The 27913-nt window shown below is 40.0% G+C and overlaps 1 protein-coding gene across 1 annotated transcript in view; it reads left to right on the top strand.

The window, feature by feature from the left end:
• The first annotated feature begins 427 nt into the window (after window positions 1-427).
• Window positions 428-27913, top strand: part of MEP1B (meprin A subunit beta) — a 34070-nt gene continuing 6584 nt past the window's right edge. Inside the window, exons 1-11 of the mRNA XM_065935131.1 lie at window positions 428-490; window positions 2701-2719; window positions 3559-3603; window positions 3690-3733; window positions 8720-8798; window positions 16651-16768; window positions 18284-18462; window positions 20581-20799; window positions 21723-21875; window positions 24394-24609; window positions 27143-27586. Coding sequence (XP_065791203.1) covers window positions 428-490; window positions 2701-2719; window positions 3559-3603; window positions 3690-3733; window positions 8720-8798; window positions 16651-16768; window positions 18284-18462; window positions 20581-20799; window positions 21723-21875; window positions 24394-24609; window positions 27143-27586 — 1579 coding nt within the window. The remainder of the gene's footprint in view (window positions 491-2700; window positions 2720-3558; window positions 3604-3689; window positions 3734-8719; window positions 8799-16650; window positions 16769-18283; window positions 18463-20580; window positions 20800-21722; window positions 21876-24393; window positions 24610-27142; window positions 27587-27913) is intronic.

Raw genomic sequence — 27913 nt, 5'->3', positions numbered from 1 at the left:
AGCAGAAAGAACTTCACAGATGTTTACATTTGAAAGATTGAGATTAGAAATTAACTTGGTATTATTGTTCTCAAGCGGCACTTAATAATCTTGGGGCTCAGTATTGCACATTAGAGAACTTATTTCGTTAACAGTTCTCAGGCGCTTGGCTATTGAATGTTGACACAGGGGAAATAAAAACCTACAAAAAAACAACCAATGAGCTCTGCAGAGCTGTGCTAAGGATTTGGACTTTAACTTTTTGATTGGAGGTATTACTATGGCAGTCGGCTGACCTGCCAGAAGGATCATTAAGATCAAAGGCTATACCTTATGATGTTTGCCTTTTAAAAAGTAAATGCTAAAAAAAAAAAAAAAAAAAAAAAAAAAAAAAAGTAAATGCTATGCTGAATTTCATAGTTCACAGCTTTCAGCTGGAAGTGACAGCATGAATTCTTGGTATCTGCCTTGGTTTCTGTGCTCTGCTGCCCTCCTCTTGGTTTCTGGCTTGGTAAGGAAACAAAGTAGGGAAAAAAATTAGAAAAACTGGGGATAGTTGATACTGATTACTAAAGAACAACCTGTTTGTTTTTTGTTTTTTAAGGAATTTCAAAATGTTAATGAAATTAAATGTTTTTTGTCTTTTTGTTTATTTGTGTTTTTTTTTTTGGTGAGCAGGGGCAGGCAGACGGGAGTGAGAGGAAGACGCCCCAGAGGATAAGAAGGGACATGAGATAAAATTGCGTTTTCTCTGCAGTTTCATTGTTGTGTAACAAGTTTTCTTACGATAAGATGGAAATTTGAAAATCATTCTGTTTTTACTAAGGAATGTGATATGTATTGCTGTTATAGGAATGTGAGATGTGACAGAGTGAATAATGAATGTCATGGGCACAGCCAATACTTAAGTTTTGTAGCGTGGAATGTCTTCTTCTTCATCAGGTTAGACCAGTCTTTCTACAATGACAAGTAGTTGGTGCCACAAACCAACTTGAGGTTTTATTTATTATTTTTTTGGAGTGTAGGTGATTTACAACGTTGTGTTAGTTTTAGGTATGCAGCAAAGTTAATCAGTTATACATATAATCCACTCTTTTAAATTCTTTTTTTTAAAGATTCTTTTTCCATATAGGCCATTACAAAGTATTGAGTAGAGTTCCCTGTGCTATACAGCAGGTCCTTATTAGTTACCTATTTTATATAAGTGGTTTGTACGTGTCAATCCCAATCTCCCGATTTATCTCCCCCTCCAACACCCCCTGGTAACCATTACTGAGGTTTTTAATGAAGTGTCAGATGCCTGGGGAGAATCTTTAGTTGTGATTTTTAAATAACAATTATTATGTTAAGCCAATATTCTGTGAACAGAACTACCGCAGTGAGAACAAGAGATACCATGGGAGACTCATTAAAACTGTAATTATGAATGAATGCTTGGTAATGTTTTTTTCGGCGGGTGTGTTGGCATTCGTCTGTGAGGGTGTGCCTGTGTATGGCCAAGGTGTGAGACAATCAAGACACTAATTAATATAAAAAAGCGTGGTCACCATCCAACCTATTTACCCTCACTGCTTGCCAGATACCCCAATTGATTCTAGCATGGAGATTCTAGTACCTACAGGTAATCTGTATTTAAATAAAATTGTCCCTTACATTTGTATGACATTTTATTATAGTTTGCCACATTGTTTCACATTACATCATGTAACTGTCATAATACCCAGAAAGCCAGCACTGACCACATTGTACAGATACTCCAAGTATCTGAGTACCAGGGAGGTGAACTGACTTGCTGGTAATTGGTAGAAGCAGAAATAAAAGCCAGACCTACTGTCTACAAGTCCATGAGCTTTTTAAACTGGACTTCATTATGAAATCTCAGGTTTACTTAGTTTTCTCCACTGGGTATGTGGTCTGGGTTTCATTTAGTCTGCAGCTGCCCACTTGCTTCAGCTGTGTCCCACTCGTTGCGACCACATGGACTATAGCCCACCAGGCTTCTCTGTCCATGGCATTTTCCAGGTAAGAATACTGGACTGGGTTGTCATTTCCTCCTCCAGGAATCTTCCCGAACCCGGCATCAAACCTGTGTCTCCTGTGTCTCCTGCCTTTGTTGATGAATTCTTTACCGTTGAGCCACTGAGGAGCCCTTCATTTGGTCACTTGTAGAGAATCTATTTTCAGTTTGTTTTTTTCATGTGCAAAGTATAGCCATAGATTTTTTTTTTTCTGAAGTATTTGGTATTGACTTTGAAGACAGAGTCTTGAGTGAAATGTGAAATTAAACCATGGTTAATGAGGTCTTCAATAAAATTTTCTGTTTAAAGCATCATCATAATGTTTTAATGCCTAGAATAAGTCATTAGATTTTTCAAATGAAGCTCCATGAATTCTTTAGAAAATCATGTTTAATGTGAACACTTATTGGAGGGCAGGACTCATGTTCTGCCTTCTTTTGAATTTGAGAACTTGGCTTCTTGCTTCACCCCTTCAAATTCATACAACAGACTGTTTCATTTTTTATATGAAACGAGAAGACCCTTGGGTCAAAAAGTTATCTTAGACTCTGATTTAGTTCTCTTGAATACATGCCAGGAACTAATCCATAATATTAAGGAAAAAACAAAACCCCACAGATGGCTAGATGGAAATTGGAATCAATAAGACTATTATGTCACAGACATCATAATAATATCATTTTTTTATGTGTTTGTTTCCCAGCCAACTCCAGAAATCTTTGGTGAGTCTATTTTGAGTTTTGCCCTATGGGACTGAGCAGGGCACCGCACACATAGTAAAAGAAGGTCGTGTGAATAATAGAACAACAGAACAGGAGAACTGAGGACACACTTCATGCTAAGCACAATGCATGCTTGCACTGAACTTTGATCAAGCACTGGCTTCTTTTGATTTATTGAAGAACATTTTATTGTTTCTGCTCAGGGATTCCACATACTCAGCAAAAAAAAAAAAAAAAAAATAGATGATGGTATAAGAAAGTCCAAACATAGTGACTGACATATTGGCATCCCATAAATGTCTACTATTATTATTTTTGCTATCTTTGTGCCAAATCAGATGAACCTGATGTCCTTCCTATTCAGTTGTACACTTAGAGACTTGGCCATATTATCTACCTTTTGAAACTTAAGAATAATTCAAATATAGATTAGGAATTTTGCTTGAGAGTTCCAAGGTACACTATTAGCAAGGAATATACATGTATGGATTGATTGAACTGAGTTTACCTTGTGTAAACATTTGCTTCCTATATGGTCATCTAATCTAATCTTTCAAATTAATATTATATGGAGTGACCAATTTCTTATTCCCGAAGTTGTCATTTTTTAAGGGACATGGATAAAACAAGAGCATATGTGTGTAAAACTCCATAGCCCCAAGCCTGACTCAAGGGAGGTTCTCAATCAATCAACCAATCAATCAATGTATATTGAATCAGAGCATGGTACTCTTTTATCTGAGACAAAAGAAACTTGCTTACTTCTAATCAGTGGTTGATAAAGATTTTCTTCTTTCATAAACACAACATTCAATGTGTTTTTGTTATTTTTGTTAAAGATGTAGATAATGGACTTGACCGGGATATATTTGATATCAATGAAGGTTTGTGGATTTTTAATTTTACATTCTTTATTAAGTGGGGAGTTTGAATCCAATTTGCTAACAAAAACTTTTATCTTCCTTCTTAGATCTGGGACTGGATCTTTTTGAGGGAGACATCATACTTGATGAGGTGAGTTGAAACAATGTAAGGAAGAGCTTTCAGTTAATCACTGCAAGCTGAAATCAAGTACCTGACAATGATGGAGCAGTGTGGGCTTTGTTAAACCCAACTGTCTCTAAGGGCGTAGGATCATATTTGCCACATTTAGTCAATGAATACATTATGTGCTAAGGGATTCACATAATGGTATCTTCATCATTCATTACTCAGATTCTTTGCGGTTGAAGACTGTCACTCATCTTGCATGCTTTGTTCTTACTGATCTAATTGATTTTCTTTCTTTCTTTTTTTTTTTTTATCTAATTGATTTGCATTATTGCAATGCTTCCCTGGTAACTCAGCTGGTAAAGAATCCACCTGCAATGTGGGAGACTCTGGTTCAGTTTGTGGGTCAGGAAAATCCCCTAGAGAAGGGATAGGCTACCCACTCCAGTATTCATGAACTTCCCCGGTGGCTGAGATGGTAAAGAAACTGCCCACAATGTGGGAGACCTGGGTTTGATCCCTGGGTTGGGAAGACACCCTGGAAGTGGGCATGGCAACCCACTGCAGTATTCTTGCCTGGGAAATCCCATGGACAGAGGAGCCTGGTGGGCTATAGTTCATGGGGTCACAAAGAGTTGGGCATGACTGAACATAAGCACACATGATATTTTTGTTTTTAAATAGAGCCTCACTGATTAAAGCTAGTTGAAGCAAAATTAAATTGAATTGGTAAATTTAATGGATCTGGCTTTTTATCATAAGAGAGAGATTTTGTGACTTTTACTCCGACAGCTGAGAATAGTGTTGCCACGTAAAGATCCTCCTAAAATATTCATAAAGAGTACTGGTTCTTACCTTGCCATCATAGCAGACAGATAAACACAGGTATCATGTTTAAACATCCCTCAACCCCCATATGAACTTCAACTCAAGAAACAGAGCTACAGTGTTTGAGGTTTAGTCCTTGGTCTGCTCTTCTCCCCTTCTTGATCCGATCCTGTGTCAGGGCTTTAAATGTCACCTCTATGCTGGTGACTCCAAACATATAACTCTGGTTCGTTCCTTCCCCCAAGTTCCCAACTGTCTATCCTGATGCTAATCCATCAGTTCCATTGGAATATTTACGAGATACCTCAACATAATGTGTCCTCAATTCAACTCTGGTTTCCCATGAAAGCTGTCCCTCTCCAGTTTTCCCTCTTAGTAAAGTCATCACCACTCCCTCTCCCCACTCCACTGAATAATAAGTGAAAAATCCAGGAGTCACCTTTGCTTCTTCCCTTTTCTTCACCTTGCCATCCTCTCCTTCAGTAAGTTCTAACATTTCTATCTCCAGTGCATCTATACTCCTAAGAATCCACTTTTCTTCAATTAATCTACTTCAAATGTGGATCTCCTAGAATCATTTCTACTCTGTCCCTGTCCCCTGTCCTCCACAGCAACGTGATCTTTTAAATTAGCAATGCCACCTTTTTACTTCCCACCTTGAGACTCTTCAATGGCTTTCTCTTGTATTTAGAATAAAATCCAGATTGACCCACAGCCTCCAGGACCTTGCACGATTTAACTCCTGCCTACCTTTCCTCCCATCTCTTCTCTTCTTTAATCTCATCTCATTAGGACACTGGCCTCAAACATGCAAGTGATACCAAGCATATACCCACCTCACAGTAGAACAATGACTGTTTCCTCTGTCTCGAATGATCTTTCCAAGTTCAGTTCAGTTCAGTTGCTCAGTCATGTTCGACTCTTTGCAACCCCATGGACTGCAGCTCACCAGGCTTCCCTATCCAACAGAACTCCCAGAGTTTATTCAAACTCATCTCCACTGAGTCGGTGATGCGATCCAACCATCTCATCCTTTGTTGTCCCCTTCTCCTCCTGCCTTCAGTCTTTCCCAGCATCAGGGTCTTTTCAAATGAATCAACTTGTCATATCAGGGGGCCAAAGTATTGTAGTATCAGCTTCAACATCAGTCCTTCCATTGAGTATTCAGGACTGATTTCCTTTATATGGACTGGTTGGATCTCCTTGCAGTCCAAGGGACTCTCAAGCGTCTTCTCCAACACCACAGTTCAAAAGTATCAATTCTTCAGTGCTCAGCTTTCTTTATAGTCCAACTTTCACATTCATACATGACCACTGAAAAAACCATAGCTTTGACTAGATGGACCTTTGTTGGCAAAGTAATATCTCTGCTTTTTAATAAGCTGTCTAGGTTGGCCAAAGCTTTTCTTCCAAGGAGTAAGCATCTTTTAATTTCATGGCTGCAATCACCATCTGCAGTGATTTTGGAGCCCCCCAAAATAAAGTCAGCCACTGTTTCCACTGTTTCCCCATCCATTTGCCATGAAGTGATGGGACCAGATGCCATGATCTTGGTTTTCTGAATGTTGAGTTTTAAGCCAACTTCTTCACTCTCCTCTTTCACTTTCATCAAGAGGTTTTTTAGTTCCTTTTCACTTTCTGCCATAAGGGTAGTGTTATCTGTGAATCTGAGGTTATTGATATTTCTCCCGGCAATCTTGATTCCAGCTTGTGCTTCATCCAGCCTGGCATTTCACATAATGTACTCTGCATGTAAGTTAAATAAGCAGGGTGACAATGTACAGCCTTGATGTACTCCTTTCCTGATTTGGAACAAGTCTGTTGTTCCATGTCCAGTTCTAACTGTTGCTTCTTGACCTGCATACAGATTTCTCAGAAGGTAGGTCAGGTGGTCTGGTATTCCCATCTCTTGAAGAATTTTCCACAGTTTGTTGTGATCCACACAGTCAAAGGCTTTGGCATAGTCAATAAAGCAGAAGTAGATGTTTTTCTGGAACTCTCTTGCTTTTTCAATGATCAAATGGATCTTGGCAATTTGATCTCTGGTTTCTCTGCCTTTTCTAAATCCAGCTTGAACATCTGGAAGTTCTTGGTTCACGTACTGTTGAAGTCCGGCTTGAAGAATTTTGAGCATTACTTTGCTAGCTTGTGAGATGAGTGCAATTGTGTGGTAGTTTGAACATTCTTTGGCATTGCCTTTCTTTGGGATTGGAATAAAAACTGACCTTTTCCAGTCTTGTGGCCACTGCTGAGTTTTCCAAATTTGTACTCAATATGCTGACATATTGAGTAGAGCATTTTCACAGCATCATCTTCTAGAATTTGAAATAGCTCAGCTGGAATTCCATCACCTCCACTAGCTTTGTTCGTGGTGATGCTTCCTAAGGCCCACTTGACTTCACATTCCAGGATGTCTGGCTCTAGGTGAGTGATCACACCATCACGATCATCTGGGGCATGAAGATCTTTTTTGTATAATTCTTCTGTGTATTCTTGCCACCTCTTCTTAGTATCTGCTTCTGTTAGATCCATACCATTTCTTTCCTTTATTGTACCCATCTTTGCATGAAAAATTACCTTGGTATCTCTTAGTTTCTTGAAAAGATCTTTGGTCTTTCCCATTCTATTGTTTTCCTCTATTTCTTTGCATTGATCACTGAGGAAGGCTTTCTTATCTCTCCTTGCTATTCTTTGGAACTCTGCATTCATATGGGTGTATCTTTCCTTTTCTCCTTTGCCTTTCACTTCTCTCCTTTTCATAGCTGTTTGTAAGGCCTCCTCAGATAAACATTTTGCCTTCTTAAATTTCTTTTTCTCGGATATGGTCCTGATCTCTGCCTCTTGTACAACGTCACAAACCTCCGTCCATAGTTCTTCAGGTGATGTCCAAAGGACCTTTCAAGTCTGGCTCTTTCTTATCACTCTCATTTCACCTTCAATGTCATCCTTTCAAAGAGTCCTGTCCTGACCACTTTATCTAATTCTCTCCCCCCAATTCCTTTATTCTTGTTCGCATCTCCCTTTTTATTTCCCCTGCTACTATTAAATAGATCCTGTTTAAACTTTTTCTTACATGCCATTTGTCTCCTCCACTAGAGCCTGAGAAATGTAGAGACATTGGTACTTTTGTTACCAATGGATATTTTTTCTCTTGAACAGTGTTCATTTCATTGACTGGATGAATACATTAATGAAATATTATGTTTTCTATTCCAAAAATTTCAATATTTTAATTTTTTGCAAACTTTGGTATAGCTCATGTGGAACTTTTTCTCATATTGTGAGATCAAGATGATTGAAGTTTTGCTATCACTTCTTTCTTGTATGTTTTTAAATCTTTAGTACAGGAAACTAGTCTATGAATCTACCATATTTGTAGTCCAGTTTTACATCAATCATTATTTACATGATTTTGCATGGTTCCTTCTTCAACTTCATCAACAAAGTTAATGATAGTAATTAATGATTTCCCATCAGGTAATCATAGAATTATGAATGAACTGATCACATATCCTGTGCCTCCCTCTCACTCATCTGGCTTTTACAAATGCTTTGCCAAAACCCTTCAGGTAGTTAGGGGTTTTGAGGGGCCTGAGCCACTCGTCTCCTTGCCTGGCCCTGCAGTAAACATTTTTCTGCTCCAAACTCTGATGTTTTGGGCATATATACTTGCACTAACACTTAAAAGGATATGTAAAAGTATGGATAATTGAAGTGAAATAAGATTAAAGGAAATATTAATGCTTGTCATTCTCCTTATTAAAAAAGAGAAGTTAGTGCTTTCCTCCTAAAACTTTTGTTATGATATGATAAAAGTATGTGTATACAGACATGTGTACGTGCATACACACACGGACAGCCTTGTTTTTATTTAGTTCCTAAACCTGTCTAGATTCTTTTGCGACCTCATGACTGTATAGCCCGCCAGTCTCCTCTGTCCATGGAATTCTCCAGGCAAGAATACTGGAGTGGGTATTCCCTTGTCCAGGAGATCTTCCTGACTTAGGGATTGAACCTGAGTCTCCTGCTTTGGCAGACAGATTCTTTACCACTGAGCTACAGGGAAGTCATTAGGTTGCTTGGGAAAGCTTAAAACTTCTTTTATTTCTGGGTTAACTATTGCTTGTTTCATAATTTTTGACTAATACCTTCAATGACTCCTTTCCCACTTATTTTTGACAGATACAAGAAAGAAATGCCATCGTTGGAGAAAGATATAGGTGGCCTCATACTATTCCATATGTTCTAGATGATAGCTTGGGTTAGTATGAAATTTGGAGTGTGCACAAATAATGTATGTTCCTAACAGAATAGGATGACGGTATTTTCAAGGGAAGACTCACATGGCCATTAAGCGTTTTGTTTGTTGCTTTGTGTGGCTAAGTGTGTGTGTGTGTGCATTATCAGTTGTGTTTGACTCTTTGTGATCCCATGGATTGTAGCCTGCCTAAATACACTTATGTAAAAATAAATCAGCAAAATGAAGAATGAACAGAACCTAAATGATTTTGTATGAAATATTTGCTGAATTTTGACCAGTAAAGGGCTTCCCTTGTGGCTCAGCTGGTAAAGAGTCCACCTTCAATGCGGGAGACCTCGGTTTGATCCCTGTTTGGGAAGATCCCCTGGAGAAAGGAACGGCTACCCACTCCAGTATTCTGGCCTGGAGAATTCCATGGACTGTATAATCCATGGGGTCGCAAAGAGTTGGATGTGACTGAGCAGCTTTCACTTTGACCAGTAAACGGATTAATTCAGCCAAGGTTTACGGAGCGCTTACTCTGTACTGGACAGTTGGAACATAAAGATTCAAAAGATAGTCTTTATTTTAAAGGAGAGACTTCATCGATGTTCAGATCTCACTCATGACTGAAAAACAAGCATCAAACAAACAAACAAAACTCTAGGAACTGTTATTATTTTACTAACATTTTATTTTGCCAAGTCAGGAATTTAATAAGAACTCACTTTCTTTTTATCATCCTCTTTTTATAAAGTAATTAATGCTTTAATACTAAAAAGTCAGAAAAATCTAATCCAAAAGAAGGGGCAAGTTTTCTGTATTAGAAATTTATTGTCATGGAAAACACTAAACAAAATTCTCATTTTACCCATGGATTAGTAAAAATGATATCACTGACCAGCATCAGTTTAGGAACTGCCATTTGGGAAATTTTCGCTTAGGTATCATTTATTTGGGCTTCCCCGGTGGCTTAGCGGTAAACAATCTACCTGTATACAGGAGATGCTGGAGACAGGGTTGGATCCTTGGGTCTAGAAGATCCCCTGGAGGAGGAAATGGCAACCCACTCCAGTATTCTAGCTGGGGAAATCCCATGGACAGAAGAGACTGGTGGGCTATACAGTCCATGGGGTCACAATGAGTTGGACATGACTGAGCGACTAACATCATATGTTTCAGTGTGTGTGCTCAGTCATGTCCAGCTCTGCGACCCCAAGGACTGTAGCCCACAGGCTCCTCTGTCCATGGAATTCTCGAGGCAAGATACTGGAGTGGGTTGCTCTTTCCTACTCCAGGGAATCTTTCTGACCCAGAGATTGAACTTGTGTCTTTTGCATCTCTTGCATTGGTAGGCAGATTCTTTTTCACTAGCACAAGCTAGGAAACCTCATTTCAGTAGAAATAATTATAAATCAAAAGCTAATTATATAGAATGGAATACATATTATGACTGATATGTTCAAAGAGCTATGGGAGCCCACTGGAGGACATTTAACTCAAACTAGATATAAAGGCATATACAATAGGGAGCAAGTGACCCTGTGCAGTAGGGCTGCTGTGAAGCTTGTGCAAGTTGTACTCCACACATGGGTGTCTGGGGAGGGGGGCAAGTGGGACTGAAATTAAGTTTGCATCATATTCATCAAGAGGCATTCATCTCTTTGAACGAAGTGCTGTTCATCCACCTACCAAGACAGTACTGGCAGTATCTGCTCAGATTTGATGCCTATTTCTTCCTTCTCTCTTTCCATTCTTCCTTCCTTCCTTCTTAATTAAAGTATGTTTGATTTATAATATTGTGTTAGTTTCTGGTATACAGCGAGGTGCTTCTTTCTAAGGCACTGTGTGGGCTAGTGCAGCCGCTGACAGCAAGCGAAGGATGCTCTAAGCAGACAGATCACTGTGTGCAAAGGCATGGGGAAAGGAGAAAATCACTGGTTAGAATTAGGTTGATAGTGGGGAGATAATGAATTTGAACAGGTAGGCAGAATCCAGCCTTGAGTCTTTCCTGTGTTAAAGAACTTGGTGTGTATACCAAGGGTCATGTGGAACCACCAAAGGTTTTAGTGCAGAAATGAGATCATTATCACTCTTGTTGCAGTCCAGAAGATGTATTATCAGTGGGGCAGAAAAAGAGTAGGGAGATCAGTTAGACTGTTGAAGAAATTCAGAGAAGGATTAAAACGTTTCTAAACCAAGACTCTCTCAGTGATGATAGACAAGAGTGAATCATTCTAAGAGAACCTTAGGAAGCAATTAGATTCAGTGATTGACTGTGAGAGATCAAGAAGAAGGTGGGTCTAGGGAAAGAGGGGCTAGTGCCCAGGATTCGTTCTTAGGTGACTGGGTGGATGGTAATGACTTTAACAAGAATAGGGAATATGTCTTGAAGAGGGTGAGATGGAGAAGTATGGTGGAAATTGCTTTTTGGCATGCAGAATTTGAAATGCTTCAAGCTCACTGTGGTGGAGACATCATATGATGTCTTGGTGTCTGGTTTGGTCATTCAAGATAGATCTAACAGGGAGTTGCTAAGGGTATGGGAGATGGTTGAAACCATGGGTATGGATGAGTTTTTCACTGGTACCTTGCATATCACACATACACCATAGATAATGGATCTTTCTGGATGATCCAGGAAGATTGTATTGAGTTAGATGGCAGAGTGGAATTCAGCCTGGGAGAGCAACTTTTTGGAATTGATATAGATGGAAGATCTGATAGAAGTTTTTGAGAGGGCAAGACTGGCCATAAACAAATGAAAAGCCAAGAGTAGGGTAGAAAAAGCCAAGCAACAGTCATTCATAGAATTAGAAGCTATGAAGAGTTGTGTAACATGAGGAGAAAATGATGTCCATTGACTTTCGGAATTGACGGGGATCTGAAACACTTTATTAAAATATAAATTTTTTTTCAGCTTTATTGAGGTATAATTGACATGAAATTGTTAGATATTTGGTATACATTGTAGTGATTTGACATGTGTATACATTGTGAAAGGATTCCCCCATTGAGTTAGCTAACACATCCATCACTTCACGTATTTTTCTTGTGCGTGTGTGTGAGAACATTTATGTTCTACTCTCTTAGCAAATTTCAATTGTGCAATACAGTGCTATCAACTATAACACCATGTTTTACATTTGATCCTTGGGCCTTATTTATCTTATAGCTGAACGTTTGTACTTTTACTAACCTCTCCTTATTTAAATATTTATTTTTGGTTTTAATCTTTTGATTAAAAGTTTAAAAATACTTTTGTTTCAAAATCACACATATATATATATACATACATATATATATATACATGTTTAAAACTTTATATATATAAAACTGTATTCTCCTGTGTTCCATGAAAGACCAGTGAGTTGTTTTTTTTTTTTCTTTTTAAATTTGGCTGCACCAGGTCTTTGTTTCAGCACATGGGATCTTCTATCTTCACAGGGGCATGCGGGATCTTTTTTTAAATTGCAGCATGCAAATTCTTAGTTGTGGCATATGGGGTCTAGTTCCCTAACCAAAGATTGAACCCGAGCTTCCTGCACTGGGAGCATGGAGTCTTAGCCACTGGACTACCAGGGAAGTCCCCAGTGAGTTTTAATTTGACTGTACCTCTTAGGTTATTTTTGCCTTGCATTTTACCTAAAGCTTATATGTCCTAACCATATAAGCTTTACATACCTGTTTCTTTTTTTTTTAATTTTTGCTTTTTAATTAAAGTGCAGTTGATGTTTAATATTATGTAAGTTACAAGTATACAACATAGTGATTTAAAATTTTTACAGGTTATACTACATTTTTGCTCATTATAAAATATTGGCTAAATTCCTCATTTGTACAGTATATCCTTGTAGCTTCAGTTCAGTTCAGTCGCTCAGTCGTGTCCGACTCTTTGCAACCCCATGAACCGCAGCACGCCAGGCCTCCCTGTCCATCACCAACTCCTGGAGTCCACCCAAACCCATGTTCATTGAGTCGGTGATGCCATCTAACCATCTCATCCTCTGTCATCCGCTTCTCCTCCTGCCCTCAATCTTTCCCAGCATCAGGGTCTTTTCCAGTGAGTCAGTTCTTTGCATCAGGTGGCCAAAGTATTGCAGTTTCAGCCTCAGCGTCAGTCCTTCCAATGAACACCCAGGACTGATCTCCTTTAGGATGGACTGGTTGGATCTCCTTGCAGTCCAAGGGACTCTCAAGAGTCTTCTCCAACACCACAGTTCAAAAGCATCAATTTTTCTGCACTCAGCTTTCTTTATAGTCCAACTCTCACAGCCATACATGACCACTGGAAAAACCCATAGCCTTGACTAGACGGACCTTTGTTGACAAAGTAATGTCTCTGCTTTTTAATATGCTGTCTAGGTTGGTCATAACTTTCTTTCCAAGGAGTAAGCATCTTTTAATTTCATGGCTGCAGTCACCATCTGTAGTGATTTTGGAGCCCAGAAAAATAAAGTCAGCCACTGTTTCCACATTTATTCCCTTATTTGAGTCTCCAAACAATTTTCAGGATAGATACTAGCCTCATTAAGCTTTGATAAAAGGCCCAGACAAGCAAGATCCTTAGACATTCAATTCAAAAACAGTCATGTGGTGGTCAGTGTCATCACCCCTTATTTTAAGAATGTGTTAGATATGAAGTAATGATCTAAATGTGATACTTACAATACAGAAAATATAGAAACAGTTTAAATATTTGATAACAGGAAGTTACTTATATGTTACAGTCATATAAGGTGGCTATTAAAATGGTAAAAATAGTATTTCATGATGAAGCAAGGTTTAAGATGTATTACTTAGTGAAGTGGAGAAGGAAATGGCTACCCACTCTAGTATTCTTGCCTGAGAAATTCCATGGACAGAGAAGCCTGGCAGGCTATAGTCCATGGGGTTGCAAAGAATCAGATATGATTTTGTGACTGAACGTTTAGTGAAAAAATAGTTTATAAAATATTATGAAGGCTGTGACTTTATTGTTTATAAAAATATGTGTATTGCACATGTATTCATAAGAAAAGTATGATAAATGTGCTTGGTTATTTCTGTGTAATATTTTAAATCTTCTTTCTTTTTGTTTATAATTTCTAGCTTATTTATAATAAACATGTATTATTTTTTCATAGCTACTTTTAGAAAACTTATTATTTTAAAAAAATATTGTTAGTTTAAAAATATTTATTTAGCTACATTGGGTTTTAGTTGCAGCGCGAGACCTTAGTTGCCTCTTGGTGTGTGGGATCTTAGTCCCCACCAGGGACTGAACCCATATCCTCTTCATTGAAAGGTGAATTCTCAACCACAGGACCACGAGGGAAGACCCTGAGCATGTATCATTTGTATGATATTGTAAATGGTTGAATTCTGAGTGCCTGTTAGAGATTCATGAATTTTAGGTCCTATGTGTACCGTGTTCTTTACCTTCACCTAGACTGAGGCATTCTGAATAATGTCTTTAAATTGCCTGTGAAATGGACATGTAAGAAGATAGAAGAACATGAACATTTGATAAATGCTCATGTTATAGTAGTGCCGCCTTATCCTTGGGGCATATGTTCCAAGACTTCCAGTGGATGACTGAAACTATGGGGCGTACCAAACCCTATATATAGTATGTTTTTACCTAATCTATGTATGTATCATAAAGTTAAACTGATAAATTAGGCACAGTAAGAGATAGTAACTAATAAGAAAATAGAACAATTATAATAACCTATAATAAAAGTTATGTGAATGTGGTCTCTCCAAATATTTTACTGAACTGTGTTATCCTTCTTGTGATGATGGGACATGATGAAATGCCTACTTCATGAAATGAAATGAGGTGAATGACGTAGGTGTTGTGATGTATCGTTAGGCTGCTATTGACCTTCTGATGACACATCAGAAGGAGGGTAGTCCTGCTTTGGGCAATGCTGGGTCATTGAGCCTTGATGAAGTCGATGAGTGGATACTGAGAGCAGATGATGGACACGTGAGATTGGGGAATCCCTGGCGGGATGGAGTGCATGGCACAAGGTTTCCTCATGCTGCTCAGAGCGGCATGCAGTTTCATGATCACAAACTCTTATGTCTGCAGTTTTCCATTTAATATTTCTGGACTTTGGTTGATGGCAGGTAACGAAAGCCACAGAAAGTGAAACCACAAACCCATGGGGACTACTGTGCTTGGAACTTCACCTCTTCTTTCTGTGCTAACCTTACAATATTCCTCCAAAGTCGATTTTATTTCCCCAGTTAGCTGGTCTTGTGATAATACCAAAACTCCAAAGATGAATTAAATTGGCAAAGATTATGCATCAAAAGTAAATGGATAGAAAGCTAGCAGGAAGTTGTTGTATAACACAAGGGCCTTGTGCTTGGGGTGTGATGACCTAGAGGGGTGGGGTGAGGGGTGGTGGGAAGGAGGCTTTAGATGGAGGGGACATAGGTATACTGATGGCTGATTCATGTTGTTGTATGACAGGAACCAACACAGTATTGTAAAGCAATTGTCCTCCAATTAAAAAAAATAGGAAGGACTAGAATAGGAATGGGGCTTCCCTGGTGGTTCAGAATGTAAAGAATCTGCCTGCTATTTGGGAGACCCAGGTTCAGTCCCTGGGTTGGGAAGATCCCCTGGAGAAGGGAATGGCAACCCACTCCAGTAGTCTTGCCTGGAAAATTCCACGGACAGAGGAACCTGGTAGGTTACAGTCCATGGGGTTGCAAGGAGTTGGGCACGATTAAGCGACTAACACTTTTCACTTTTCACAGAATAGGAAAATCCACACAGAGAGAATGCAATGGTTTAATGGGTACAGAGTGTCCTCTGGGGGTGATGAAGGTGTTTTGGAACTAGACAGACAAGGTGTTGAAGAACATCACGCATGTACGAAATTGCCCCTGCAATGTTCACTTTTGAATGGTTGTTTTTATAATTGTTTAATTTCTAACTTAACAGTTGTTCATTGTTTTAATTGTATAAAAAGCATAAAGTTAGTTGCTCAGTCATGTCTGACTCTGGTTTAGGAAGAAAGTAAGTAGTGAGGATGGGAGAGAACTTAGGTGTGTCTGGTTGGAACCAGTAGGCACACCATCTTCTCTGTCACTCACTGCTGGCAGCCACCATCCTTCACTTCACCAGTACCTGCTCTGATTTGTGACCATCTCTTCATATGCACCTGATATGGCCCCTTCCCCCAGATTGCCCTCTGAGCTTCTTTTCCTGCATACCTTTGTTGGTTTCTTGCCCCTGCCTTCTTTGAGCACTTTTCTATCTAAACTGTTAGCATCAGTCAACTTGGAAGCAATGGTTCTTATTCGTGTTTTAGACCCTGAACTCATTTGAGAATCTTTTTTTTTTTTTTTTCATTTGAGAATCTTATGAATGCTTTCCCCAGAAATTGTACTTTGCTGAGAAGATATGAATAGAGGTATAGACATAATTCTTTGAATACTATCTCAACATATTCATGGTCCCTCTCATCTCAAGGTCCTCAGATTAAAAACTGCTGCGAGCCTTTAAATATATATTATATCTTCTTAGATGAAGCATGTGACAGTGATGGTTCATTTTGGTTGCCTGTGAATGAGTGTATGTGGTCTCTGAGGTAAGGAAATGCCCCCCCCCCCTTTTATTTTTGCTATCTGCACTATACTGGCCCTAGAGAAATATACATGGGGGCAAAATAAGATAATCTGAAGAAAAACCAAATATTTACATGTGATACTTAATTGATACTGTGTACTAAGTTATGTAAAAATAAAATGCTAAATTTTCATAGAGGGACTAACTCATGATAAATAATATATTGCAGGCCCTGTTTCCATGGTGAATTGTTCAATGGTGATAATTTTAATACGTTTATTTTTGTTTGCTTTCTTCCTTCAGAGATGAATGCCAGGGGGGTTATCCTCAAGGCATTTGAACGCTATCGCCTAAAATCATGCATTGACTTCAAGCCTTGGTCTGGAGAACCCAACTATATATCAGTGTTCAAGGGCAATGGGTAAATTGAAGAGTTTGTCTTCTAAATGTTCTGAGGAGAATTGTTGTGGCTGGGACATTGCATCAGAGTGATTGCCCTGGACCCTAACCTTGAGGGAGGCTGGGGCTTCCATTGCTATTTGCTGGGTGTAGTTTCCCTCTAGCCATAAAACCAGACTACACTGTCTCAACCTTGTAAAGACAAGGAGGGTGGAGTCACATGCCATCCACCCTAAGACTCTGACCTTCAGCCTGTTTGTAGTTTCTGTACTCCTTATTTCTTTTATTTATTTAGTTGAGCAGTGTTCAGTCTTTGTTGCTGCATGGACTTTTCTTTAGTTGTGGTGAGTGGGGGCTACTTTCTAGTTTTGGTGTGTGGGTTTCTCATTGCGGTGGCTTCTCTTGTTGCAGAACTTGGGCTCTAGGGCACTCAGGCATCGGTAGTTCTGGCACATGGGCTCTAGAGCACAGGCTCAATAGCCGTGGTGCACGCGCCTAGTTGCTCCATGGTATGTGGGGTCTTCCTGGACCATGGATCAAACCCATGTCTCCTGCATTGGCAGGCAGTTTCTTTACCACTGAGGCACCAAGGAAGCCCCTCTTTTTTAAATTTTTTTTAATATTTACTTATTTAGCTACACCAGGTCTTAGTTGGGGCATGTGGGATCTAGTTCCCTGACCAGGGATTGAATTCAGGCCCCTTGCATTGGAAGTTTGGAATCTTAGCCACTAGATCACCAAGGAAGTTCCAATATGCTCCTCACTTCTGCCTTCAAGTAAAAGCCATCTGTATGCATGCGAGCACATGTATTTAAATTTATTTTAACCCAAGAACTCTTGTTCAGTCTCTCAGTCATGTCCAACTCTTTGTGACCCCATGGACTGCAGCACTCTAGGCCTCCCTGTCCCTCACCATCTCCCAGAGTTTGCCCAAGTTCATGTTCATTGAATCTGTGATACCATCCAACCAGCTCATCCTTTGTCACCCTCTTCTCCTTCTGTCTCCACTCTTTCCCAGCATCAGGGTCTTTTCCAGTGAGTAATCTCTTCGCATCAGGTGCCCAAGTTTTGTAACTTCAGTTTCAGCATCAGTTCTTTCAATTAATATTCAGGGTTGATTTCCTTTAAGATTGACTGGTTTGATCTCCTTGCTGTCCGAGAACTCTTACTACTCTGCTTAAGAAGATGATAGTTATTTGATTCAAGGTCAGCAGTTCTGAGTGGTTGCTCTATCTGTATAAAACCCTTATTCAAGGACCATCTGAAAAATTTTGGGATATTCAGAAAAAATCAGGCCAGGTTGAGTGGAGGGTGATTTACTCCTTAACATTTGGTGTCAGCCCAAGTTCTCCAAAGATCATGTGGTCTGGAAGCCTTTTCATACCTCACTGGATTTTGGGAGAAATGCACGGTGTTTAGACACAAGTGAAAGATCTAGAATCTTAGGTAACCAGGTAGATTATGCATTAAGGATTTTGCTCTAAGACCTTAACCTACATTAAGCCTCTTCTCCTTGTACTGTAAACTCCCCTGTCAGCTGCTGGTCTTCAGTGGGGAAGCAACTTACTAGGATGCAACAACTGTCCATTGGAGAGGGCTGCGACAGAATAGCAACGGTTCAACATGAGTTTCTCCATGCCCTTGGGTTCTGGCATGAACAGTCACGGTCTGATCGGGATGACTATGTCAGCATAATTTGGGACAGAATTATTTCAGGTACGTTTATCTTGTTGTTTTACGTTGTTTTAAACTTAAATACTGAATTTCTAAACATGTGATTTCTTCTGCCACTGGTGTTGTCTATTAATAATGGGAAAACGGTGATGTTTTGATCTAACTTCATTTGGCTCTGGGCTTCCCAAGTGGCACTAGTGGTAAAGAATCTGCCTGCCAATGCAGGAGATGCAAGAGACACAGATTTGATCCCTGGGTCGGAAAGATCCCCTGGAGAAGGAATAGCTACTCATTCTAGTATTCTTGCCTGGAGAATCCCATGGACAAGGAGCCTGCTGGGCTATAGTCTATAGGGTCACCAAGAGTTGGACATGGCTGAGCACATTTGGCTCTAATTCAGTAAGAGTTGAAGTGCCTGAAGGCCATTGGGGAACAGTTTTCCAGAATCCCAGTTTGAGCTGGATGTGATGTTAGGAACCAGTGTTTCCTAAAGAGTATTTTATGGAGCACTGTCCTGCAATTTTTTCACAGGTGTTTTGTAGAAAGGAATCTGTGGTCAAATTAACTTGGGAAATCCTAGGTTAAAAGAAATTGAACTTAGCTATTTACACTGTTGTACTGTTCAGAGTCTTTGCTCAACTAACACAAATGGCAAATCTCCAGCAGGAGCGTTTTCCAAAGTGACTTGATCATGGCCTTTGTGTGTGTGTGTGTGTGTGTGTGTGTGTGGAGTATTTGGTTGTATAATCCTTTGGAGCCCATATTGGGAAATGCTGTAGTAGTTGAATAGCTGGAACTTTTTGTGACTTTGTGTTCAAAGTCAGAAAGATTTTTTTTCCCCCAAAATGTGTTTATTTGACTGCACTGGGTCTTAGTTGTGTCACACAGGGTCTTCATTGCAGTATGTGGGATCTATTTCCCAGACCAGGGATCAAACCTTGGCCTCTTGCATTGGGAGCATGGAGTCTTAGCCACTGGATCACCAGGGAAATCCCCAGAAAGACTTTAATAGCCACGTCCGACTAGAAGTCATGTTTTCTGCAGTGACATTTTGTTTCCCCATCTGTCTTGCCTCCATAGGGTATGGTGAAGGGGATGGGGAGGCAGAGAAGTGAGAGGGGAGGGATGACATGGCTATCAAATGAGGCCAGTGAGGGTTGCTCTGTGCTGAGGGACCCTGACACCACAATCCCAACATCACATTACTTGCCCCTGCCTTTGCCCCCACCCGGAGTCTGGGGGAAGACACTATAGCTGAGTCTAAAAGATTTCTAGAGCAAGAGAAGTGCTTAGCTTCAACCCATGGCCTCATTCTTCAGGGTTTCCAATGTCTTATTTTTGTTAGAAGCTTCTGCCTCGATTTGATAATGCATCTTTATGCATTGACAATCAGACCCATTTGTAGTGATGCTAAGTGGTCAGGAATCTTCTCTAAGTGTATTTATTTACATACATCGACACACATTCCAGTAACTGAGAAATCACTGATGATGTCAATCCTTCCTGCATTATCATCCCCATCCCATCCCACCACGCCTCCCAAAGTCCTCTTGTTTTCATCTCCGTCCAGTGAAAATACCTACATCTCGTCATTGCAGTCAGTGACACTGAGTGTTTCAACAATACCTTTTAGACCCTTTCTATCTGTTGTTGTTGTTATTCAGTTGCTAAGTCGTGTCTGACTCTTTGCGACCCCATGGACTGCAGCATGCCAGCCTTCCCTGTCTTGATTTCCTTTGATTGGTTTGATCTCCTTGCAGTCCAAGTGACTCTCAAGAGTCTTCTCCAGTACCACAGTTCGAAAGCATCAGTTCTTCGGCGTTCAGCCTTCTTTATAGTCCAATTCTCACATCAATTCGTGACTACTGGAAAAGCCATAGCTTTCCGTTAGCAGTTCTTAGAACCTTAGGACAAATGCTCAAGTCCAACTTTGAGCTGCAATGAAACCTTAGACAAGTTCAGCATGACAAGTGGTATCATTATTCTAAGTTTGAATAGTCTATTCCAAGACAGGAGTATTTGAAGCACTCTTGAAATATCATCAAGCATCAGTTGTAAGCAAGATTGTGCAATGTTTATTATAGTCTTTATTTCTAAGTTAACAGTCTTTGGAGTAAGACAAACTAAATTTTGTAATTAAAATTTTTATTTATCATTTAGGCAAAGAAAGAAATTTTGACTCCTATGATGATCAAGTGATAGACTCCATGAATGTTCCCTATGATTATAGCTCAGTGATGCACTACAGTAAGACTGCATTCGGAAATGGATCAGAACCTACAATTGTAACAAGGGTCCCGGACTTCATGGATGTGATTGGCCAGCGAATGGATTTCAGTGACTCTGATGTCTTAAAGTTGAATCAACTGTATAACTGCTGTATGTGACAGATTCTTTGACATGATTTCTCTTCCTTTCTGCTCTGTAGGAAAACATTCTACTCTGTGCTGGGTTTTCTGAAATTATGGTTAGTTAATTATAGGTTGATAATTGAAGTTTTATGTTCAAAAAGGAAAAAAAAAACCAAAAACGATTATCACCCAGATCCCAAATGACAACATGAAAGTAGCGTTTTTCTTCTCGTGTGTTCTGGGCTTCAGATTTAAAAACCATCTGAGTCCTGTCACAACATGCCCTCTTCAAGTTTCTGAAGCTGTTGCTAACTCAAATGTATAGACCAACTATATTCAAAACTCTTTTCAGTCCAAATGAAGTATACAGTCATAATATAAATAAGTTCAAATAACTTGAGTTGCAGTTTATTAATCTGAATAACTAGAGGAGTGTAGACGCACATTCCTTTCTTTTCAAAGTATTTATTTGGTTGCTCCAGATCTTAGTTGTAGCACTTGAAATCTTTGATCTTTATCACAGCATGCAGGATCTTTTTAGTTGCAGCTCCTTAGTTGCAGCACACAAACTCTTAGTTGTGGCATGCAACCTCTGTTGTGGCATGTGAGATCTAGTTCCTTGACTAAGGATGGAACCTGGGCCCTCTGCATTGAGAGCACAGAGTCTTAGCCACTAGACCACCAGGGAAGTGGCTAGACTCAGGTTTCGAACACAGTTAGTTAATCTGATAAACAAGACTCAGGGAGGCAGTTTATACAGAGCTCACAGTTGATTGATTGTCTTGGTTTTGCAGATATCAAGAGATCTTCAAGCCACCATCACCCTGACTCAGCGATGAGTCCCCTTTAACATCACCCTAGAATTCCTAGTTCTTCTAGATGAGCTGTTTTTACTACTTAGCTTACTGCGTTAGATCTGCATGTCAGTAATTGTTTCTGTTGCTTTGGTAGCCTCCTCCTTGAGCTTTATGGAGTCCTGCGATTTTGAGCTGGAAAATGTGTGTGGGATGATTCAGAGTTCAGCAGACAGTGCTGACTGGCAGCGGCTCTCCCAGGTCTCTGAGGGGCCAGAGAGCGATCACTCCAACATGGGCCAGTGCAGAGGTAACAGCAGTGAGATTCTTCTGGGTTTTATTCTCAGCGCTTCTAGCCTTTTTCTTACTTTCTTCTTTTTAAATTTACTTTTAATTAGAGGGTACTGTTTTTACAATATTGTATTAGTTTCTGCCATACATCAACATGAATCAGCTATAGGTATACATGTGTCCCCTCCCTCTTGAACCTCCCTCCCACCTCCCACCCTTCCCACTCCTCTAGGTCATCACAGAGCACCAGACTGAGCTCCCTGTTTTATACTGCAGCTTGCAACTTCCCACTAGCTATCTATTTTACATACGGTAATGTACATGTCTCCATACTGCTCTACCAATTTGTGCCACTCTTTCTTCCCCTGCTGTGTCCAAAGTCTGTTCTCTATGTCTGTGTCTCCTGCAAATAAGTTCATTAGTTCCATTTGTCTAGATTCCATAGATATGCATTAATATGCAATATTTATTTTTCTCTGACTTGCTTCACTCTGTATAGCAGGCTCTAGGTAGCCTTTTTCTTTGCTGTGAAATACTGGGATCTGAATTCTTATTTGTATTAGAATTACTAATGATAGCCCACTAGTGCTACCTAAGAATTGGTTCTGTATGTTATAAGGATATGGTTAATGTCTTTGCTTTTACTGTCTGAGTTTGCTTTTTCCCCATGTCTCAGCCCTGGGCTCTGTGAAGCCTCTACCCATAGTATATGCCCACTGCAAGAGGGGGCTGCCACTCTCCGGAAGAACTCTTACCTCTGGAAAAGTGGGGTTTTGTTTCCTCGAAGCTTTCAGAATCCAAGAGATCTTCCAGTGAACAGCACCAGACTGGGAATTAATCCATTTCAGAACTTCAGCTGGTTGAGGTTACACATTCCTGTTGCAAACATACTTAAAATGAAGGTAGCAAGTACAATGTATTTAATTTTACTCAGATGAGTAAAAAATTTCTACTGAAATTTTGTTTTGAATCAAATAATCATTTTTTAGCTACAGATACCACATTTTTTACTTATTTGGTAATTTCTGGCAGCAAATAGGTAAAACTAGACTTCAGAACCCAGGACTGTTGCTTGATAGCTCAGATGGTCTGGGCAAGCCTTGGGGTCTCTAAGAGCATGGAGGTGCTTTTCCTTTTTCTTTTATGGAGGTTGGTGAGGACAGGACAGATATTGTTTAAAGGTACAAACTTGTAACAAGTAGTAAATTTGCCCTAGAGATGGAATGTACAGCATCATTAATATAGGCAACAATATTGTATTATAATCATCAAATCTGCTAAGAGACTAGACTTCACTATTCCCAGCACCAAAAAAAATGATGCTATGTATCAAATAGAAGCACCAAATTATTGCCGGAATGGCAATCAGAAGCCAATATATAAAGGTGTCAAATGAACCTGCATACCTTAAATTTACACAGTGATTCAGTTCAGTCACTCAGTTGTGTCCAACTCTTTGCAACCCCATGAACCACAGCATGCGAGGCCTCCCTGTCCATCACCAATTCCCCGAGTCCACCTAAACCAATGTCCATTGAGTCGGTGATCCCATCCAACCATCTCATCCTCTGTCGTCCCCTTCTCCTCCTGCCCTCAATCTTTCCCAGCATCAGAGTCTTTTCCAGTGAGTCAGCTCTTTGCATCAGGTGGCCAAAGTATAGGAGTTTCAACTTCAGCATCAGTCCTTCCAATGAATATTCAGGACTGATTTCCTTTAGGATGGACTGGTTGGATCTCCTTACAGTCCAAGGGACTCTCAAGAGTCTTCTCTAACACCACAGTTCAAAAGCATCAGTTCTTCTGTGCTCAGCTTTCTTTATAGTCCAACTCTCACATCCATTCATGACCACTGGAAAAACCATAGCCTTGACTAGATGGACCTTTGTTGACAAAGTAATGTCTCTGCTTTTTAATATGCTGTCTAGGTTGGTCATAACTTTCCTTCCAAGGAGTAAGCATCTTTTAATTTCATGGCTGCAATCACCATCTGCCTGTCACATATTTTCAATAAAAAAATATTTTTAAAATGTAGATTTGAATAGTGGATAGTGGTCCTCCATAGATACTACTGTAGGAGGGAGGAAAGGATGGAGAAGGAGAGAGGCTAGACTAAGCAGGTAACACTTTTTTCCATTTTTTAAAAGATTTTTTTGATGTGGACCATTTTTAAAGTCTTTATGGAATTTGTTACAATACTGCTTCTGTTTTAGGTTTTAGTTTTTTGGCCCGAGACATGTGGGATCTTAACTCCCTGAACAGATTTTGGACCTGCACCTCCTGCATTGGAAGGTGAAGTCTCAACCACTGGACCCAGGGAAGTCCCCCCTTTTTTCATTTTTGAAAACTACCAACTGTAGTAAGAAAAAAGTGATCTAATGTTGCAATTTTCATGGTCTGCCTGCTCCAAGATCTGCATTTCAGTGCTCAAAACAGTGCCCTGCCTCCAGTGGGAACTAAGTGGAAGCAGAGTGCCCACAAGATATGCATTCCTGTATCCAGTACCTGTTTTCTCAGTTCTGCTCTTATCCTCTTAACAGGTTCTGGCTTCTTCATGCATTTCGACAGTAGCTCTGTAAACGAGGGGGCCACAGCAATACTGGAAAGTAGAATATTCTACCCTAAACGAGGATTTCAGTGCTTGCAGTTTTTTTTGTACAATAGTGGAAGCCAAGATGACCAACTGAACATCTATATCAGGGAGTATTCTGTGGCTCATGTGAGCAGCACTCTAACCCTTGTGGAACAAATAAAAGGTAGGTACGGTATCAACATTTTTATTCTTGCATTCAAAGTGAAGCAATCTTTTTATTTTTAAAATTTTTATCTTGTATTGGAGTATAGCTGATTAACAATGTTGTAATAGTATAGTTTCAGGTGAACAATGAAGAGACTCAGTCATACATATGCATGTATCCATTCTCCCCCAAACTCTCCTCCCATCCAGGCTGCCGCATAACATTGAGCAGAGTTCCCTGTGCTATACAGGATGTCCTCGTTGGTTATCCATTTTAAATATAGTAGTGTGTACAAGTCCAACCCAAACAGAGCGAGACAATCTTAACGTTTTATTTAATGCACCACTTACAACAGGGTAGGGGTTATGAACCTAGAACCTAGAACCTGATCCTCCTTGTTTTATGGTGTGGTCTAAAATGAAAATGCTTTCTGTGCTATAGAATATGTGATGCTCACTTAAGAAACTGTAGATTGGTCTCTGGTGTTGGCGAAATTAGTTCTTGTCAAGTAATAAAATAGAATGGAAACTAGCTTAGGCAAAATGGGAAGAGTTACTGGCTCAACATAACTAAATTATGGGATGAAGAAGAGAGAAACTGGCTGCAGGTAGGATGGGACCTGTCCCTGAATATGGCTGGCAACCTTTCCTGTTATCTCAGAGGGGCTTTGTCCAGAAAACTGGTGCTTTGGCTGTTTCACTTCCCAGTTTGCATTTTATATTTTACATTTATATTACAAATGTACCATCAGACTAGAGAAGGATCTCTTCCTCTAATTTGTAGCCTAAAAAAAAAATTCCAATGCAGGATTCTAATTGTCATGATTTGGGTTAAATGTATCTTCTGTAGCAATTTGGAGTGGAGAGAGGGCAACGCCAATGGGGTGGCCACCCTTCCTTCCAATCGTGTGTCTGGGAGTTGGGTCATGTTGACCAGCTATTAGATGGTTCAGAAGGTTCCCTGAGGGAGGGAGGGAGGAGTCATAGGCTGGTGACTATATTACTGTTTGCTTCACATATTGACTTCTTGATTTGAATGAATTGACTAAAACCTAATATAAAAATTGATCCACATTATGCCATATATCGTGCCATTTCCCCCCTGTTTAACAAGGAGAAACAATCTGAAACATAGATGATATTTCCCTTCAAGACCAGTTTAAGCTGAGGTTCTTAATCTCATATTATACATACATGTATATATACCATATAGTATACATGTATATAATATGTATCTAATGCATATGCAAAAGATTATAAATAAAATTATTGCATGCATACATGACTATACATATATAATCCTTTGCATTAGCAATCTGTGGGTGTTATTACTGATAGATAATAGCACAAAATGTACTTAAGAAACCTGTCTAGAAGTCCAGAATTTAAGCTGAAAGTACTGATAAAAATCAAGGGGAAGCTCTCATGAAAGATTTTTATTCAATCCAGGGTCTTTCCAAGGACAACAGTGTTTCCTGTAATTTGGATCTTTCTAACTGATTTTCGAGCAACATGTTTCTCATTAAGTGCCAATACATTTAAGTTTTAAGGCACTATGTTAACTACTGTTTGACAGGAATTCCTGAGCTATTCTTTCCCTGGGAGGGGGGAGCTTCTGAAAATTGTTTAATGTACTTCTTCTTATTTGAGTGTATGATAAAAGAAAATAACACAAGATATCCTATGGTGCACTGTTCTCTAGGGTAGGAAGTAATAGTGGAGGGGGAATGTGCAGTTTGGGAAGAAAGGAGATGGTACCAGGTATCAAATAAATACTTAGGACTTCACATGCTCAGTTGCTCAGTCATGTCCGACTCTTTGTAACCCCATGGACTGTAGCCCACCAGACCGGACTCCCCTGTCCACGGAATTCTCCAGGCAAGGATACTGGAGTGGTTTGCCATTTCCCATGCTAGGGGATCTTCCCAACTCAGGGATCAAATCTGCGTCACCTGCATTGACAGGTGGATTCTTTACCACTGCACCACCTGGGAAGCTTGTAACACTGAGACCCTGGTAAATGATGTAAGGAGTCAGTTGTAGGCTGTAGGCCTTCTAGGGTCTGATGAATTCCTGTCTAACACTGCCAAAAACTGATTGAAAATTTTACACGTGAAGGAAATATTCCAATCAAAGTTTAGATAGATTAAAGGAGGCTTTGGCTGAGGACCACAGGGATCTGGGGTACAAATGTAAAGTCTTGGACTTGCTAGTCTGTTTAACCAACTGAAGGGAGGTGACTTATAAGTTGGGTATGGAGTACTCATGAGTTAGATGCGATTGTTTACTAACCTGTGTCTGGAAAATGGTGATCTAAGAATTAAAATGAGCTAGATAAGCATTCAAATATTGCAGAGAGCCACTCAGTCCTACAAAAGTGCCTTGGAGTAACTGGACCTGAGCTGGAGGAAGAAGAAAGCCATACTTTACACCTGTAGGAGGCAGCAGCTCTGGAAATATCCTTTGGCCACGAAGATTAGGACTCTAACGTCAATTTGTATGTGACCTACATGTTCCTTTATCCTCTTTGAAATAATATACCTCTTTTGCAGATATACCCTCTGGGAGCTGGCAACTTTACCACGTAACACTGAATGTGACCAGTAAATTTCGAGTGGTGTTTGAAGGGGTCAGAGGCGCTGGTGCCTCACTGGGTGGCCTGTCTATTGATGACATCAATCTTTCAGAAACATGGTGCCCTCATCATGTCTGGCATATAAGGAATTTCACACAGCTCATCAGCAGCCCCAGTGGGTCTTTCTTCAGCCCTCCATTTTATTCTTCTAAGGGATATGCCTTTCAGATTTACTTGGATCTATATAGTTTGCCTAAAATAGGAATGTATTTCCACCTGATCTCTGGAGCCAATGACGATCAGTTAGAGTGGCCGTGTCCTTGGCAACAAGTCACGATGACAATCTTGGATCAAACTCCTGACATTCGACAGCGTATGTCCAACCAGCGGAGTCTAACGACAGACCCATTTCTGACCACCGGTTCGTGGCTCATCTTTTTTATTGTTAATACACAATCATTGCTCTAGGAGGGATGGATGATTTGGGAATGAGAGAATGCACAACCAGGCACCTAGGGAATTTCTGAGGCCCAAATCTTAGGATCAGAAGATACGCAGGGGAAGTCTGATAGTCTCTCAGTCATGTCTGACTCTTTGCGACCACGTGGACAGGCTTCTTCGTCCATGGAATTCTCCAGGAAAGAATACTGGATTGGGTTGCCATTTCCTTCTTCAATGTAGGGGAAGGGCTTCAGCAATTCTGGACAGAGTCTCCCAGGCAGGGGACTGTCAGGAATATCAGCAGAGA

The sequence above is a fragment of the Muntiacus reevesi genome, chromosome 4 (genome assembly GCF_963930625.1).
Source record: "Muntiacus reevesi chromosome 4, mMunRee1.1, whole genome shotgun sequence".
Classification (NCBI taxonomy): Eukaryota; Metazoa; Chordata; class Mammalia; order Artiodactyla; family Cervidae; genus Muntiacus; species Muntiacus reevesi.
The sequence above is the reverse complement of the archived record's forward strand: the minus strand, read 5'-3'. Positions and strand labels throughout refer to the sequence as shown.